Here is a 20,162-nt window from a genome sequence, read left to right as displayed (position 1 = left end):
TTAACCCATTCTTGTCTAATGTAGGATTCTAGTTGCTCAACTGTCTTAGGTCTTTTTTGTCGTATCTTCCGTTTTATGATGCGCCAAATGTTTTCTATGGGTGAAAGATCTGGACTGCAGGCTGGCCAGCTCAGTACCCGGACCCTTCTTCTACGCAGCCATGATGCTGTAATTGATGCAGTATGTGGTTTGGCATTGTCATGGTGGAAAATGCAAGGTCTTCCCTGAAAGAGACGTCGTCTGGATGGGAGCATATGTTGCTCTAGAACCTGGATATACCTTTCAGCATTGATGGTGTCTTTCCAGATGTGTAAGCTGCCCATGCCACACGCACTAATGCAACCCCATACCATCAGAGATGCAGGCTTCTGAACTGAGCACTGATAACAACTTGGGTCGTCCTTCTCCTCTTTAGTCCGAATGACACGGCGTCCCTGATTTCCATAAAGAACTTCAAATTTTGATTCGTCTGACCACAGAACAGTTTTCCACTTTGCCACAGTCCATTTTAAATGAGCCTTGGCCCAGAGAAGACGTCTGCGCTTCTGGATCATGTTTAGATACGGCTTCTTCTTTGAACTTTGAAATATTCCTGAGCCCATTTTGTGATTTCCAATACAGAAGCATGCCTGTATGTGATGCAGTGCCGTCTAAGGGCCCAAAGATCACGGGCACCCAGTATGGCAGGGGTGTTCAAATTGATCCATAAAGGGCCGTGTGGCTGCAGGTTTTCATTCCAGCCATGCAGCAGCACACCTGACTTGGCTCATTCAATCAACTGAACTGTCTTCACACAGTCAAATACTTGCAGCCACACCCACCCTTGATTAAAGGGTGGGTGTGTCAGTTGATTGAATAAGCCAAATCAGGGTGCTGCTGCATGGCTGGAATGAAAACCTGCAGCCACACGGCCCTTTATGGATCAATTTGAACACCCCTGCAGTATGGTTTTCCAGCCTTGACCCTTACACACAGAGATTCTTCCAGATTCTCTGAATCTTTTGGTGATATTGTGCACTGTAGATGATGATATGTTCAAACTCTTTGCAATTTTACACTGTCGAACTCCTTTCTGATATTGCTCCACTATTTGTCGTTGCAGAATTAGGGGGATTGGTGATCCTCTTCCCATCTTTACTTCTGAGAGCCGCTGCCACTCCAAGATGCTCTTTTTATACCCAGTCATGTTAATGACCTATTGCCAGTTGACCTAATGAGTTGCAATTTGGTCCTCCAGCTGTTCCTTTTTTGTACCTTTAACTTTTCCAGCCTCTTATTGCCCCTGTCCCAACTTTTTTGAGATGTGTTGCTGTCATGAAATTTCAAATGAGCCAATATTTGGCATGAAATTTCAAAATGTCTCACTTTCAACATTTGATATGTTGTCTATGTTCTATTGTGAATACAATATCAGTTTTTGAGATTTGTAAATTATTGCATTCCGTTTTTATTTACAATTTGTACTTTGTCGGAATCGGGGTTGTAAAAAGATCATCGTAAATAGACCTAAACTTTTGTACATTTGTACTTCCTCCATTTGCTTCTCTTTTCTTTAGCTTTCAGCAGTCTGTAAAGACAAAGCTCTGATTTCTTGTTAAATCTATTTGTAGTCAATCACAAAACACTTCTTTCCAATTTTAGATCCTTTTTTTTGTGTTTCACTGCATTAGAGCTGTTACTTCCACTTACGGTGAAGTCATGCACATTCCCTTTATTGTACGTTATTACTGTTTAGCCAGCAGAGGGCGTACAATGCAATTACAGCTAGTAAAGACTAAGAGCTCACACAGCGTGATAATAATCATGGTTCATTTTTTTTTTTAAATTTCATTTATTTGTATAATCAAATTTGTACTGCGATTCATCGTCGCACAATGTACAGTACCAGTCAAATGTTCGGACACGCCTACTCATTCATAGGTTTTTCTGTATTTTGACGATGTATCATGACATGCCTTATCTTTAGTATGTGACTTTTACCAGAAAATGATAGTGTGTTTTTCAAAACAAATCGAGTACTTTAAGTACCACTGATGTACCTTTAAAGTTTAACTCTAGAAATTAAAAGTGCACCACATGCACCTTCTCAGGTAACATCCGAAAGGCGCAAAACACGTAAACGTTTTAATGGGACCATTCTAATCTTAGCAATATCTAATCCTGTAAATATCAACCCGTGAGAAAAACAGCAAAGAGAGGAGTAAGAAAAGCCTTACTGCGTTTCTCCTTTTTCTTGAACTTGTTCTTCTTCTTGCTGTGCTCCTTATCATCATCAGAGGCAGCATCAGGGGGCTCATGGTGGTGTCCGTCATGCGGCGGTGACGGTTCACCCGTGCGGTACAGCCCCGGGAATTTAGTGGGGCTGATTTCCTCTGAGCTGGGGGTCCGAGGAACGCCGCTCTGATGCTCCGCCCCTCGCCGCTGCTCTGCAGGGCTGCTATTGGGTGGCAGGAAGCACTCAGTCATTGCGCTGCCACTTTCCTATTGGCCGATCACGGCACTTTGCACTGCTATCAGTTACACTCTGATGGCACGTCACCTCTCCATACTACCTGAAAAAATAAATTGAACATGAATAATCAATTTTATGCTTATAACATTGCTATTATATAATAGTTCAGTGACTGTATTTATCTCAAGCAAACAATTTTGAAACTGAGATTACAGCAGCCTTTTTTTTTGGGGGGGGGGGGGGGGGGGGGGGGTCGTCGTCAACTTCACAGAACACAGCTAATCCCCGAACACCACCACCCCACCACCGTTCCCAAGGACCAATCCCCAAACAACAACACCCCACCACCATTCCCAAGGACCAATCCTGGAACACCACCACCCCCAACACCGTTCCCAAGGACCAATCCCCAAACACCACCAACCCCAACACCGTTCCCAAGGACCAATCCCCAAACGCCATCACCCCCACCCACATTCCCAAGGACCAATCCCCAAACACCATCACCCCCACCCACATTCCCAAGGACCAATCCCTGAACAACACTCACTACGTTTACATGCACATGGAGAGAATCGAATTTCTGCCATTGCTCGACTGAAATCGAAGTTCAAAATGCCATGTATACACCTTAATCTGGCTGAAATTGAACCGAACTTGATTTCTCGGAATCGAGCTACACGACCTAGTTTATGCGATTTCTGCCGAGCTACTTTGTGCATGTATACCCTATCGAGCTAGTTGTCGAGCTACTTCCGGAAGTGACGAGTGACGAGACCACAAGCGGGAAACACAACAGCCTCGGTCGGCATGACAACGAATCATGACAACGGCATGAATCTTTTCTTTTTGTGGCATTGTTTGCACTGTTAAAATTTAGCTCACTTACTGTATCACCAAATACATCTGTACAGCTGTTGCATAGCTGTGAATTGTGTACATAAACAAGTCATTGTATTTGTGTGTGTGTGTGTGTATATATATATATATATATATATATATATATATATATATATATATATGTCCAACATCTGAAGAATGTCAATAAAAACAAAACAATTGAACTTTGTGTGTTTATTAAGACATAAGTTAAATTGTAAGCAAAAAAAAAAAATTTTTTGTAAGCAAAAAATGGACTTTAGAAAAATATTATTGTGCAAAATAAGTTGTCTTACAAAACAGTGGTCTGCGCAGGACAGTTTGTAGCCATAGTCTGTTAGAGCAAGCCTAACAGCTTGAACACGGAACTGCTAGTGTTGCCAGATTGGGGGTTTTTAGCGGATTTGAACATGTTTTGGGCTGGAAAACGTCAGCAGTATCTGGCAACACTATAGCTCTTCTTCATGACGACAACCGGAAGTGTACCAACACGATGGGGCGTGTAGCGCCACGTGTGGCTCGGGTGCACAATGCACCTTGCACAATAGCCCGATTTCACTTGTGCGTGTAGGATTGGATTTCTCTGGCACCCCTGCTGGGACCCTTTGCTCGATTACCAACAGCAGCTCGATTTGGACGTGCATGTAAACGTAGTCAATGTTCCCCATGACCTTTCCTTAAACACCAGTAACAAATCACTAATCAACAATGTTCCCAAACATCTACTACTCACTACTTCTACTTGTTTTTCCTCTGCACTCTTGATAAACAATTTTAGTATAAGCACGCAGTATAAATAGGGCGTTCTAACTATTTCTCGATAATCAACACGAGCAACTCAGCAAAATGGCAGCCAAGCGCTTTGTCACCGGGCCATTATTAAAAAATGTTCTGTTTCCGGTCCACCGGCTGGGTGAGTGCCATTTGTGTGGGTGAAATTTTTTTTTTTAACGCCGGTTTTTCGACATTTTTTTTCGGGTTCGTAAATCTAAAATCGAACTTAACATTTACGCATTCCCAGGGCTTTCCACTAAGGCTCATACTAGCCAGCCATGACAAATAAGTAGCCGGGGGGGTAAACACAAAATAAACTCCTGTGCACGCAGTTCCCAGGGTTAAATGTATTTTCCACAGACCATTTATTTATTCATTCACTTTACTCAAATACAAAGTAAAATGGCAGTAAATCTTCTTTCTTTTCTTGCGTATTGCATCATGAGGCATTCCTGGCTTGTAAATCTCTTATTTTCGGTGCATGACACATTCACGCAGCTGAGTGCGCGCGCACACCGCATGTCGGAGCGCGGATGAGTTACTCTCCCTTGATCGACGGTTCAGTTTGACATTATTGTCAGTCCGTTAGATAAACATTTAATTTTATTAAAATCGAAAATTTAATATTTAGAGCCTGTGGGCTACAAAAATAGTTATTAAAGTAGCCGGCTGGACTTAATTGTGTGGCCGGCAGCCGGCGCTTGTGGAAAGCCCTGTCGAATCAGCTCTGCGCATGCGCCGTGCGGCACAAAAAAATGGCAGCCACCATGAAGGAAGGAGATCCGGAGTTTTCAAACATTTGCTTAAGTGTGAAATCGCAAAATGGTATTCTAGCGAACAACAAAATAGTAAAGATTCAGAAAAACAAATCATTCAGTGATCATTTTAATAGTGTAATTTCATCCGAACTAGGCCTAACGCTCGATTTAGAACTACAAAAAGTCAGTGTGTCGGACATTTTAAGTACCTTTGTAAAAGTTTTGCAAATGTTGCAGTCAGCATTTAAAATGCTAACTTAAAGTTTTTGTACAAGTTTCAGTTGATTAAACTGTTATATTTTATTAAATGTGTCTGCTTTTGTAATAAAAAAGTACTGAAAAAAAAAGCAAACACAGCATTGCGATTTCTTATCCATCCATATATAATAAAATAAATAAATAAATAAATAAATAAAAAATAAATCCCTCCCTCCCGACTGAAATTTTTTTTGCCCACCCGGTGGACAGGAAACGGATTTTTTTTTTAAGGATGGCCCCGTAACTGAAGAAAAATGACAAATTATGAAAGAAAACGCTGTTCCTAAAAGCACTAAAGATGCTACGAACTTTGGTCTCAAACTATTCAAAGGTAAGGTGAAACTGATTTGATTTATCCATTTCAAAACAACATTTTTTGTATGACTTGGCATAGATAAGTGACAACCCTGCACATGCCTTTATTACATTTGTAGGCTGCTTTTGAAGATTGAAATAAATTATTTTTTAAATACGATTTATTTAAAAAAAAAACAATTATCCGCCTCAGGCTCAGTGAATAATAACAATGTTGACTTCGTGTCAGTTATTATTCATCGATATTCACTTAATCTTCAGCGAATAATTGTTAAATAGTACACGTTATCCCAAAAGTCATCTCTCCGACTCATGATGAACTGGTGTTAACATGTCTGGCGTTATGTACAGTATGTAACTGCACTTCAAATGATCTTTGTGCTGCAGTCATGAGAATGATATGTTTCAATACGTCCTTTTGTCAAAGGCAATCTGGGGGGAAAAGTTACGCATACACACAGATTATACAGGGTTCCTGCTGGCGCTCGTCACTGACGAACATAATCCATCAGTGACGAAGAGGAAATTACTAGCAGTCGTCACAGTGACGGATGTAGGGGTCATCATTATTGTGATCATAACTCATCTTTTCTAGAAATCCCTCCATTTGCTGAAATCCAACCCCAATGAAGAGACTTCGGGAAGCCAGAGTGTAAACAATGAGCACGTGCTTGTGACCAATAAAAACCCACTACACATAATGACCAAATGGGCGCCAAGCTTTTGACCAACTGCAGTTCGTCTTAATCGGCCTGGTGCGGTGATGTAATTATCTCTGCGTGAACCGAACAATGGTGCAGTCTAAGCTGAGGAAGTTTGTTTTTTGGGCAGGCTTCTTCAAACACTGAAGATGATTTAAGGGTGGAAACAGCCACGGGGGTGGGGGTGGGGGGGTGGAGGCACGCTCAGAGCCCCAACCGTCCCCGAGCACATCGGACAGTGTCAGTAATATAGGGGTTGGTTTAAAAAAAAAAAGCCAAACTGAAAGTGCTGTCAGCCAGCGAGCGACTGAAGGGAGCGATGTTTGGGGGACAGGATGTGTCGAGTCCCTGTGGATAACGTATGATGAAAAACGCAGTTTCATCCTGTGTCCGGTTTCTAAATCAATTAAAAGAATTCAATCTTCCTCTGTTGCTTGTTCTGAGATTCTTCTTGACTCTGTTCAATTGTAAATCAAGTTTTATGTTGAAGTAAAGGCGAAAGGGAGTCCTAATACCTCTTTTGAATAATTCTTAAGCTCAAACTCAAGAGGTTTATTTGAGCTTGATGGTGCTCAAAATCAAGTCTCAAGTCAATTACGCCCCTTTTCCACCAAAGCAGTTCCAGGGCTGGTTCGGGGCCAGTGCTTAGTTTGGAACCGGGTTTTCTGTTTCCACTGACAAAGAACTGGCTCTGGGGCCAGAAAAACCGGTTCCAGGCTAGCACCAACTCTCTGCTGGGCCAGAGGAAAGAACCGCTTATGTCAATGGGGGGGGCGGAGTTGTTAAGACCAACAACAATAACAAGACCGCGAAATATTGCCATTTTTAAGCGACAAGAAGCAGCAGCTGTACAAACGCGAAGTCATCCATTATTATTATTGCTGTTGTTGCTGCTGCTTCTTCCGTGTTGTTTTTGCTTCGATATTTGCGCCAAGGTTTATGCAAGCGTAGCGACATAACTGACGTATACAGCGACGTAACTGACGTGGCTTCCCTTAGCACCGTGAGCTATGGAAAAGCAAACTGGTTCTCAGCTGGCTCGCAAGTTGAACGAGTTGTGAACCAGCACTGGCCCCGAACCAGCCCTGGAACTGATTTGGTGGAAAAGGGGTATTAGAGGCTGGAGTGGAGCCCAAATTTTATATGCAATGGAGAGGCCTCGCTGTATCTGTACAAATATTTGAATTGTAGCCAGTTTGGTTGGTATAAACCTGTATTAAGTCCATTTTGATAAATTGGTAACTAAGGAAAAATACAGACGAAGAAAAAGTGAAGAATATTTCTTTGGCTTAATTTTTCAAGGAAAAAAGTGGAGAATATTTTTCAGAACCCAGCAGGAATGGTGACATATATATAAATCACACACACACACACACACACACACGCAAGACCTTTTGCTAAAATCTGTTAATTTCCCCCATGTACAGTGGTGCTTGAAAGTTTGTGAACCCTTTAGAATTTCCTATATTTCTGCATAAATATGACCTAAAACAACATCAGATTTTTACACAAGTTCTAAAAGTAGATAAAGAGAACCCAGTTAAACAAATGAGACAAAAATATTATACTTGGTAATTTATTTATTGAGGAAAATGATCCAATATTACATATCTGTGAGTGGCAAAAGTATGTCAACCTCTAGGATTAGCAGTTAATCTGAAGGTGAAATTAGAGTCCGGTGTTTTCAATCAATGGGATGACAATCAGGTGTGAGTGGGCACCCTGTTTTATTTAAAGAACAGGGATCTATCAAAGTCTGATCTTCACAACACATGTTTGTGGAAGTGTATCATGGCACGAACAAAGGAGATTTCTGAGGACCTCAGAAAAAGCGTTGTTGATGCTCATCAGGCTGGAAAAGGTTACGAAACCATCTCTAAAGAGTTTGGACTCCACCAATCCAGTCAGACAGATTGTGTACAAATGGAGGAAATTCAAGGCCATTGTTACCCTCCCCAGTAGTGGTCGACCAACAAAGACCACTCCAAGAGCAAGGCGTGTAATAGTCGGCAAGGTCACAAAGGACCCCAGGGTAACTTCTAAGCAACTGAAGGCCTCTCTCACATTGGCCAATGTTAATGTTCATGAGTCCACCATCAGAACACTACTGAATCGTGTGTATGGCAGGGTTGCAAGAAGAAATCCACTGCTTTCCAAAAAGAACATTGCTGCTTGTCTGCAGTTTGCTAAAGATCACGTGGACAAGCCAGAAGGCTATTGGAAAAATGTTTTGTGGATGGATGAGACAAAAATAGAACTTTTTGGTTTAAATGAGAAGCGTTATGTTTGGAGAAAGGAAAACACTGCATTCCAGCATAAGAACCTTATCCCATCTGTGAAACATGGTGGTGGTAGTACCATGGCTTGGGCCTGTTTTGCTGCATCTGGGCCAGGATGACTTGCCATCATTGACGGAACAATGAATTCTGAATTATACCAGCGAATTCTAAAGGAAAATGTCAGGACATCTGTCCATGAACTGAATCTCAAGAGAAGGTGGGTCATGCAGCAAGACAACGACCCTAAGCACACAAGTCATTCTACCAAAGAATGGTTAATGTTTTGGAATGGCCAAGTCAAAGTCCTGACCTTAATCCAATCGAAATGTTGTGGAAGGACCTGAAGCGAGCAGTTCATGTGAGGAAACCCACCAACACCCCAAAGTTGAAGCTGTTCTGTACGGAGGAATGGGCTAAAATTCCTCCAAGCTGGTGTGCAGGACTGATCAACAGTTACCGGAAACGTTTAGTTGCAGTTATTGCTGCACAAGGGGGTCACACCACATACTGAAAGCAAAGGTTCACATACTTTTGCCACCCACAGATATATAATATTCAATCATTTTCTTCAATAAATAAATGACCAAGTATAATATTTTTGTCTCATTTGTTTCACTGGGTTCAGGTCCTGCCCCAGGGTCTCCTCTCCAGGCTACCACTCCCCGGAGACTGACCTCCAGGGGCCGCGAGGTTAAACTGCCTCTCAGATTTAGAGACTGTTAGAGACATTGACTTTAAAGTTCTCTTTACTAGATCTGTGTTGGTGTTTGTTCTTACAGGAACCACAGATGAAGAGGACTGAATTGGGGGGGGGGGGGGGGGGGGTTTTCATCCTCCTCTCTCATAAGGGCAGAATAATCCCTTCTCAGGACTGAGGGTGGTCTACCCCAATGATGTCCAGTGTTCAGTTGAGGAGAGAGAATGGGAGAGCATTATTATGGGAAAAAAAAAGTTACGTTTTATACTGTGAAATGGAAACTGATACTGTTTATTTACGGTATTTACAGTGGAATAGTTACAAATGTTGTCTGCCTTGCAGGTAGTAGGTTCGGATGTAAGAGAACAATGGTTGCTGTTCAGTGGCAAGTAGTAATTTCACTGATTATTTTTCTTCTAAAAAGGGGAGATGTTGTGAGATAACCTATTGTCCATATGAGGCTACGGTAGCCAGCGGGGTGCTGGGTGTGACGACGTGACTGGAAGCTGGAAATTTAGTTGGGAAATAGGTAGGTGACTGTTAAGGCCTCTGCATGCTCTTGCGACAAGGCTTTCGCAGATAGCTTTTTGTAGACAGTTGTAATTTATCGTTGAGCGGGGAGTAATAGGCGTGCGCGATGTTATTCACTGCCACAACGCAAGGGGGCGCGAAGTCGCGAAATCGCTAGGAGTAGTTGGTGGGTGTGGTTAGTGGAGTGTTTATCCTCCGGTTACTTGTAATGACTAGAACTGGAGTCGTATAGATGTACGTACTTCCTTACTTCCTCGATCAACCGCTCTTCGTGCTGCTCCATCTTCGCTCGTGTTTTTAAAAATGGCGGTCGTGAAAACAAACCAAACCGGGAAAGTAGGGAAGCGGAAGTGCGTCTACAGCGGATGTAGAGTGGACCAATCAGAGCCCTCTTGTTTGCGACGCTGTCTGCGAGGCTTCTGCGGTGGTCACAATTTTTGGGAGGTGCGCGCAGAGCGTCTGCGAAGGTGGGGGGGGGCTACGCAGACACTGTCTGCGACACTATCTGCGAGGACTGGGTTGTCAGCATAAATTGGCCTTTAGGAGTGTGTTGTGTGCTAGTGAAATAAACAGTTACGAGGAACCTGTGTCTCCCTCTTTTCATGACATACTTTTAGGACTTGTGTGAAAATCTGATATTCATGTTATCACAGAGACTCAGATTGTTTTGCAGGTCAAGGGACCCACAGGGCCCCTCCTGGGAAAAAACAGGGGCCCATTTCTACAATGGGGGGCCCAGTGATTATCCTTCAGTTGAAGCGAACCTAGTGAGCGAAGCGAGCCCAATGAACAGCTGGGGCAGCCCAGGGGCTGTTTTTTTCTTCTCAATTCTGTTTTTATTTTTTGGTATTAGAAGCCATATGAAGCAATGTAGATGACAAATCAATGCTTCAACCAAATATATTGAGATATTGTTTAATCAGTGGCAATATTTTGGAATTCAATCACAGGCCACTATATATTACATCTATATTATCTCCTCCTTGTAAATTATAATTTATTTTATTAACTTGTTTTCAGTTTGGTGTAGGTCTATAGTAGTAGTAGTCACCAGTGGTAGTGGCAGTAGTAGTAGTAGTGGTTGCTGTTGTAGTAGTTGATGTTGCAGTAGTTGTTGTAAATCTAGTATGACTAATTACCTTGGGTATCAGGGGTATCAGTTTTTTCAGGTGAATGTACTCTCTTTCTGCCGAAGAATGACAAAATAGATGCATTTCTTTTTTTTCTTATCCATGTTTTCTTGTCTCTTTCGAATATTCGTACATAGACTGTAAGACGCCACCTAGCGAAAGACTTGGATCAGGTTTTACTCGCTTGGGACGCTACAAACGGGGCGGCGTAAATACACGAACGGGTCCGACATATATTCAATATGGCGGCGGTCAAAACAAATTCATCTGATGCTGAAATCTGTTGAATATCCAGATAATTATGTTGGAAGTTGCATATTTGTGCAAGATTTTCGATATTGAGACCATGAAGTCAAGTAATACCAGTCCCCCCCAGGATTTTGCGGGCCTTTTTTGTGATTGTTGCGGGCTAAAATGTCTGATGTTGCTGGGGTTTTCCAAAAAAATTGCGATGAAAGTTGCGGTGTTTTTTAGGTTTTTGTTGCGATTACATTGCGGGAGGAAGTGAAAGTCGCGAGAAATTGTTGCGATTTTCTCTTTTTGTGATTAAAATTGAGTGATATATTAAGTTATTACTGAAAACCTATTGATTAAAAAAACAAAGACACTGAGAAATGGTCCTATAAACAACTTTACCAATATAAAAGATTACCAGGACTACAAAAATGCAGAAAAATAGGCTTTACTTATCCAAATGCACCTGTTGGTTCAAAAGTTAAAGTGCATAGAACCTCACAGCACAACATGAAGTTACCTTAAAATATAATATAAATGCCTCAGCTTTCATGTAAGAAAAAAAACTATTAATACTAGTACTGTGTGCAGGCAGTCTCTCCTGAAGACTAAATTAAACAATAATTATAAACTAATAAAATAAATGGCTCAGGCTTCATAGAAGAAAAAAAAACAATTTGAACAGCATCTCACAGTATGATGCTGAAGCTGCCTAAACAATGGAAAATAAAATACTATTTTGGCAAAAATGTTGGCATCCATTAATTTCTTGTATTAAGTAAAAAAATAACGTAAAGTGCACACAGTCCTTCACTGTAAACATAACACACTTTCAGTAACAGAATTTAAGCCTACAGAAACACTGACTCGCGCTGCTGCTTCTCTTGAACGGAAACACGGAAGTAAGCAGTGTTGCCAGATACTGCTGACGTTTTCCAGCCCAAAATATGTTCAAAACCCGCCAAAATGCACTGGAAACCGCCCAATCTGGCAACACTGGAAGTAAGGCAGAAGGTAGTTTGTCGACGTCACCTCAAGACGACGCCAACGATTGGTCAAATTTGCGGGAAAGTTGCGGTGATTGGATATAATTGCAACACAGCCCTGAATTCGTGGGGATTGGTTGAATTTGCGTTGAAGTTGCAAATCGCGAAATCCTGGAGGGTCTGTAATATGCCACGAAATGTTCCAAATAGGGTATAAAATGCTCCCGTCCATATTGGCCCCTGCCTCTCTCGACAATGCGTTCATTATTCGAAATAGTGCGTCTTAGACGCGGGCGCGCCAACAATCTGAGTCTCTGTTATCATATATGTTATTTACCAGCTTAAGGTTGGTCTGTATGGTGAAATACCGTGACCGAGGTCTTGAAAGTACTGAGCGAGGCCCTCTGGGCCAAGGTCAGTATTTAAGGCCGAGGTCACGGTATTTCACCATACGGACCGACCTTAAGCTGGTAAATAATATATGTTTTTTTTCTTTACCAAATTCTAACAGAAAACGAGAGTGCCCGAAAGGGAAAACCAAGCCAAGGTTTTGAATCCTCATTCACGGCTGTAATGCAAACTGCTTTCTCCTCGGTATACAAGTGCACTTCCATGGCAGGAAAAAAAGCTACATTTTGCCGCCTGTGTCGTCCCCTATTTATACAAATAGGAGTCATTCAGGATTCAGTCATGTTTTTGCTCAGCGTTAGCAAATTACAGGTTTTTGGCTTTCTCCTGAAATGTTTTCCTTTATTTCATCTTCATCAGGGTAGTAAAACTCGCTTTCGCTGTGAAGACTGTCGTTATCGCTATCCATGCTGTAAAATTAATGCTATTATGCTGAGAAATGCTAGCAAAAATTTACAAGATTTTTGATAATCTTATAAATAAATCTTATTTTTAAAAAAAGATAAAATGTTGACAAAAAAATGCTACTATTGCCGCTTTTCCACTACCAACTCGGCTGAGTTGGGCTGAGCCGTGCCGTGCTGAGTCGAGCTGAGTGGGGCTGTTGGAGTTGCATTTTGACTACAACCGCGCTGAACCGTGCTGGCTGGAAGTGGGTGGACACATTGGGTGGAGTTAGCAAAAGTGGGTGGACGTCACGTGATGTCGTTAGGCGGTGCAAACAGTGACATCAGTGGCCTTTTAAGCGGTAGTCTCACGACCCGGATAGTAAACAATAAACATGGAGGACATGGAGTCGTTAGTGTTGCTGGTCTTGGTGCTGTGGCTTGTTGTCACCGACAACGCCAACAGATACTGGCAAGAGCGTATAGATGAGGCGAGGCGCATAAGGCTTCAGAAATTCTCGTAATTCGTAATTATTCTTCTTCCGGGTGTACGGTGTTTACAGATCCCAGCGTGCTCGCGGGGCGTTTGTGGACATGTGAGGACACTCCTCCTCACCAATCAGTGCACAGGGGAGTGTCTCCTCACGCCCCTAGTCCCACTCGGCTCGGTTTGGCTCACTTCAGCCCCACTCCAAAACCGTGCGAGTTTTGGAAGCTGAGTAGGGCTGAAGCGAGCTAAGTTGTGCTGTTCTGAGGTAGTCGAAACGCGAGCCATGTCGGGCTGAAGTGAGCTGAAAAAGGGTAGTGGAAAAGGGCCATAAGTTTGTTGTCGTTGTGAACGAGCGAGTCGCCAGAGGTCCATAACCGGGGTCCGTACCGTAGGATACGGACCCGCTCGCCAGCCAATCAGAGCGCAGGATTTGGACTGCGAAAAAAATAAACTCTTATTAAACATGACAAAAGAAACATTGAGTGTTCGGTAAATGCAAAAAAAAAAAAGGTAAAATTAGAAAATTTTATTTTTTGACCATAATGTCCCGAGTGAGAGAGCAGTTTCTGAGATGGACCCAGACACAAACAACCCCGCCCATGAAATGAATATGCAAATTAGTCTGTTGCGTCATCAGGCAGCTTCTAGCGCCTTTGTGAGTGTTCAGGCGCTACTTTCCCCTGAAAACACTTGGCAACACAACACTGAATAAAATTTCCGCCTTCCAGTCCTGTCAGTCTGTTTCTCATCAAACACAGAACAAAAACAACTCATCAACCCCAAACGTGTTTCATTTTAACGGCTACAGGAAGGTTTTCTCACTAAACTGAGCGTTTATAAACTCAAACGCGGATCCTACAGGTCACTGAGTCTCACACAGGCGAAGGAAGGAAGCGAGAAAGCGTCATTGCAGTGACTTATTAACGCTGTACTCTTAATGAGCTTTTGATCTGAAATTTAATTGCTCAAAACAGCCATTATTTATGACCTGATTCATTTAGCTCCAGAGCTAGCCGTTTTTGCGAGCTAGCCGGCTAACTCCCGGTCAGCTAGCTCGGCTCGTGCAGCAGTCCCTGGAAAGGACCGGGTGAAATATCCGGTGGCAGCTCTGAACTCCAATACAGCACAACGACAAGAGGAATAAAACGCATGATCTGTCTGTAAACATAATCAAAGGTCCTAATTTAATTTCCAGCACCAACCTGCTCGGAGTCATTTCACAGAGCTGCTTCCGGTTGCCGTGTTTACGGACCAACTGTGACGCGAGTTTGCGCAGTTCGTGTCCGCTGTGAATTCTGGGAAATGGAGGTCATGACAAACAGCTCTCCTGCTGCATCTCCAGGAGGATGTGTTCCGTCGTCTTTACAATCTGTGGCACAAGAGGAAAGGCACATGAAAGCAAATAAAATGTTTACACCACAGTGCTGTTAAATCAGAATAGATAGATAGATAGATAGATAGATAGATAGATAGATAGATAGATAGATAGAGTGGTAGGTTTGGGTAAGGGTGCCATGGGCAGCCACCCGGGGTGGCATCTTGCTGTTGGCGGTATGGGGTACCCTCACAAAAAAAAAAGTCGGATTGGTGACATTTGTGCGATGGGTTTTCGATCACTCATTTGCACATCACGTAAATGATATTTCACAGATATTTGACAGACTGGCACCCTGATCACCAGTGTTCCCAAAGACCTATCTCTGAACACTGTGCCCAACGACCAATCCCTGAACTTCATTGTTCCCAACAACTAATTCCTGAACATCATTGTTTCCGATAACCAAACCCTGAACATCTATTTTTACAGTGACCAAACCCTGAACATCAATTTTTACAGTGACCAAACCCTGAACACCATCATTATCAATGACCAATCCCTGAGCATCACTGTTTCCGATAACCAAACCCTGAACACCATTGCTCCCAATAACCAAACCCTGAACATCATCATTTCTAATGACCAATCCCTGAGCATCATTGTTTCCAATGACTAAACCCTGAGCATAATTGCTCCCAATAACCAAACCCTGAACATCATCATTTCTAATGACCAATCCCTGAGCATCATTGTTTCCAATAACCAAACCCTGAACATCATTGTTTCCAATAACCAAACCCTGAACATCATTGCTCCCAATAACCAAACCCTGAACATCATCGTTTCCAATGACCAAACCCTGAACACCATCATTCTCAATGACCGATCCCTGAGCATCACTGTTTCCAATAACCAAACCCTGAACATCATTGCTCCCAATAACCAAACTGTGAACACCATTGCTTCCAATAACCAAACCCTGAACATCATCGCTCCTAATGACCACTCCATGAACATCATTGTTTCCAATAACCAAACCCTGAACATCATTGCTCCCAATAACCAAACCCTGAACATCATCATTTCCAATGACCAAACTCTGAACACCATCATTCTCAATGACCAATCCCTGAGCATCATTGTTTCCAATAACCAAACCCTGAACATAATTACTCCCAATAACCAATCCCTGATCATCGTTTCCAATAACCAAACCCTGAACATAATTGCTCCCAATAACCAAACCCTGAACACAATTGCTCACAATAACCAATCCCTGAACACCATTGCTCCCAATAACCAATCCCTGAACAGCATTGCTCCCAATAAGCAATCCCTGAACACCATTGCTCCCAATAACCAATCCCTGAACATTATTGTTTACAATGACCAAACCCTGAACACAATTGCTCCCAATAACCAAACCCTGAACACAATTGCTCCCAATAACCAATCCCTGAACACCATTGCTCCCAATAACCAATCCCTGAACACCATTGCTCCCAATAACCAATCCCTGAACACCATTGCTCCCAATAACCAATCCCTGAACATTATTGTTTACAATGACCAAACCCTGAACATCCTTGTTTCCAATAACCAAACCATGAACACAATTGCTCCTAATAATCAATCCCTGAGCATTGTTTCCAATAATCAAACCCTGAACATCGTTTACAATGACCAAACCCTGAACACCATTGCTCCCAATAACCAATCCCTGAGCATAATTGTTTCCAATAACCAATCCCTGAACATAATTGTTTCCTATAACCAAACCCTGAACACCATCATTCTCAATGAGAAATCCCTGAACATCACTGTTCCCAATGACCATCCCCTGAACACCATCACTCAACGACCAAACCCTGAACACCATCGCTCTCAAGAACCAACCACTGAACACCATTGTTTCCAATGACCAATTCCTGAATACCAGTGATCCCAACAACCAATCACTGACCAACATAGTTTCCAACAACCAATCACTGATCATCATCGTTCCCAACGACCAATCCCTGATCACCACTTTTCCCAACGACCAATCCATGAACAAGATTCTTCCCAATGACTAATTTTTGAACATTGTTTGTCCCGCCCATACAATTTATTGTTCATTCAAAACTTTATTCTTGTCTGTATATACAAGTAATAAAAACGTTATTATATCTGTAACTCCTCCATTCATGTCAATTTGTTCACTACTCGCTACTACTACTACTATTTTTTCTTCATTCTTGATAAACAGTTCCGTACAGGTTGTCCCAAAATAATTTTTTTTGCTAAAAAGTTTTTAACAAAAACATCCTTAACATGATTGCCATATTTTTGTAAACACAGCGCCGTCTCTCCCACTCATGATGAACTTGTGGTAACATGCCTGGTGAACGATGCGATGGGGAGGGGGCAGGGTTAGGTTCACCTTTAACCTCAGGTCTCCCCCTCAGAAACCCAAGGTGGGGGGAGTAGGGGATAAATTTATAAATTCATATGTTTAAAATGTATATCCAGAATGTATATATTTCTGTAAAGCTGCTTTGTGACAGTGTTTGTTGTTAAAGCGTTAGACAAATAAATCAAATTGAACAAAATGGAATGTAGACCTCTGCCACCTTAGAGATTCTGCTTCACAGATCAATCCGGGAGCAAACAGTCGCTGACACAGACACAGCTGCTCAGAGAGATTTCTCAGTTTATTGTAGGACAAACATGAGTATACATTCACATTCAAGAGCGTGTTGTAGCTATGTGATTGGATGATGATGATGATGATGATGATGATGATGATGATTTAATTGACAAAGCTAAGTTCTTTATGTAGAACGTAAATGGGTGATGAAGCATTACATCACTGGTTTAGACTACACTACTGTATGAGAGACATTATGTACCATTTCATCACCCGTCAGGATCATATTCTTATGAAAAGGAGAAAAACATTACTGGTCAAAGTAACCTTCATTAAGCAGGGAGCAGAATGTGCGAGCGAAGATAAATCTCAAGGATGTAACTTAACCAAAACAAGTAGCAATCAGGACCACCTGTACCAGTTTCAAGAACAAGTGGTAATCAGACCAGCCAGTACCAGTTCAAGCACGCCAAGTGTATATTTCTACCACTAACTTTGTACAATACTAATGCAATCAGAGGAGAAACATGCAAAAGATAAATGCATGCAGAAATTACATCTCTTTTATTATTATTATTGTAATGGGGCGGCACGGTGGTGTAGTGGTTAGCGCTGTTGCCTCACAGCAAGAGGGTCCGGGTTCGAGCCCCGTGGCCGGCGAGGGCCTTTCTGTGTGGAGTTTGCATGTTCTCCCCGTGTCCGCGTGGGTTTCCTCCGGGTGCTCCGGTTTCCCCCACAGTCCAAAGACATGCAGGTTAGGTTAACTGGTGGCTCTAAATTGACCATAGGTGTGAATGTGAGTGTGAATGGTTGTCTGTGTCTATGTGTCAGCCCTGTGATGACCTGGTGTTGTCCAGGGTGTACCCCGCCTTTCGCCCGTAGTCAGCTGGGATAGGCTCCAGCTTGCCTGCGACCCTGTAGAACAGGATAAGCGGCTACAGATAATGGATGGATGGATGGATGGATAGTATAACACTTATGTTAGCCTATGTTGCTTGCTATGTTATTACATATAGGGCAACAATATTCCTTTTTCTTTCCAACTAGCTTACATAACACCAGATATAATTTCACACAGTTTCATCATGATAATGCATGTAGCCTGCAGCAAAACGATTCCAACTTATACTACCGTTCAAAAGTTTGGGGTCACCCAGACAATTTTGTGTTTTTCATGAAAAGTCACACTTTTATTTACCACCATAAGTTGTAAAATGAATAGAATATAGTCAAGACATTTTTCTGGCCATTTTGAGCATTTAATCGACCCCACAAATGTGATGCTCCAGAAAGTCAATCTGCTCAAAGGAAGGTCAGTTTTATAGCTTCTCTAAAGAGCTCAACTGTTTTCAGCTGTGCTAACATGATTGTACAAGGGTTTTCTAATCATCCATTAGCCTTCTGAAGCAATGAGCAAACACATTGTACCATTAGAACACTGGAGTGATAGTTGCTGGAAATGGGCCTCTATACACCTATGGAGATATTGCACCAAAAACCACACATTTGCAGCTAGAATAGTCATTTACCACATTAGCAATGTATAGAGTGGATTTCTGATTAGTTTAAAGTGATCTTCATCGAAAAGAACAGTGCTTTTCTTTCAAAAATAAGGAAATTTCAAAGTGACCCCAAACTTTTGAACAGTAGTGTAACTAGCGTATTACTGATTTGGTTAACTATCACTGAGGTGACTTCTGGAATATTTTGGAGAACCCTTTGACTCCAATCTGTTGTACTTATATAGTTTTAGATATTATGATTTTTTTTTTTTTTTTGTGACTTGTGTTGTTTCAAATGTCTGAACCTAAGAAGTACAGAATGATGTTTTTTTTGGCTGGGGGTTAGAGGTGGATAAACGGGGGGGGGGGGGGGGTGTTTCCCTCAGGGTGCTGGATTAGATGGATGGAAAGATAGATAGAAGTGCCTCTCTAATACTACTACTATGACTTCTACTGCTGTATGGAAAGCTGTTTGAGCATTTTTTATATATCCTTAATATCAGATGGCAATTTCCATCATAAGTTTGGTCTTTGTTAGCACCATTTGGATACCTGTCTGACCTGTTTGGTTGTATGAGTTCCCCATTTTGTATTACTAGTTGAACAAAAACTCTTGGGTCACTCTTTTGCAGCAACTAGTTAACTATTGAGAGCCAAAATCCTGACTAATTAACTAGTTAAACCCTTATCTGACTTTAATTGTTAACAATTGAGGCTCAAAGTGTTTAATCAACTAGTTGAAGTGTCTTTTGATTTTACTAGTTAACTAGTGAAGTGTTTACTAGTTGAACCAGTAAAAGCCAAAATGCTCACGAGTGACACACAATGCTATGAGGAGGTTGGGAAGAAGTGGGTTTCCTATTGGCTCTCCAGTTCTTCTTCTTCTTTTGGCTGCTCCTGTTACAATGGATCATCATGATCCATATGTTTGATTTGGCATAGGTTTTTACAAATGATGCCCTTCCTGATGCATCTCTCCCCAATCTGTCTGGGCTTGGGACCAGCACTATGTATGCATTGGCTTGTGCAACCCCAGTGGCTAGGTATTTATTTTTTTAACCTAACCTGCATGTCTTTGGACTGTGGGGGAAACCAGAGCACCCGGAGGAAAGCCACGCAGACACGGGGAGAACATACAAACTCCACACAGAAAGGCCATCGGTCGTAAGGTTCGAACCCAGAACCTTCTTGCTGTTATGGGACAGTGTCAACCACTGCACCACCATGCCATCCCCTATTGGCTCTCCAGTTAAAAAAATGAAAAATGCCAACCAATCAGGACTCAGGAATTTGTCATTGTCCTGCCCACTTCATTTATGGCAGGGGTGTCCAAACTGATCCATAAAGGGCCGTGTGGCTGCAGGTTTTCATTCCAGCCATGTAGCAGCACACCTGACTTGGCTCATTCAATCAACTGAACTGTCTTCACACAGTC

General features: G+C 42.2%; 1 protein-coding gene across 1 annotated transcript in view; it reads right to left on the bottom strand.

Moving 5' to 3' along the window:
• The window catches only part of ralbp1 (ralA binding protein 1), a 74,818-nt gene extending 60,253 nt beyond the window's left edge, over positions 1–14,565 (bottom strand). Inside the window, exons 1-2 of the mRNA XM_060906215.1 lie at positions 14,481–14,565; positions 2,217–2,552 (exon numbers count right to left, since the gene is read on the bottom strand). Coding sequence (XP_060762198.1) covers positions 2,217–2,466 — 250 coding nt within the window. The 5' untranslated portion in view covers positions 2,467–2,552; positions 14,481–14,565. The remainder of the gene's footprint in view (positions 1–2,216; positions 2,553–14,480) is intronic.
• Between the last annotated feature and the right edge of the window lie 5,597 nt (positions 14,566–20,162).

Source organism: Neoarius graeffei, chromosome 23, assembly GCF_027579695.1.
Source record: "Neoarius graeffei isolate fNeoGra1 chromosome 23, fNeoGra1.pri, whole genome shotgun sequence".
In the NCBI taxonomy this organism is placed as follows: Eukaryota; Metazoa; Chordata; class Actinopteri; order Siluriformes; family Ariidae; genus Neoarius; species Neoarius graeffei.
Note: the sequence above shows the minus strand (reverse complement) of the source record. Positions and strands in the feature narration are given on the sequence as shown.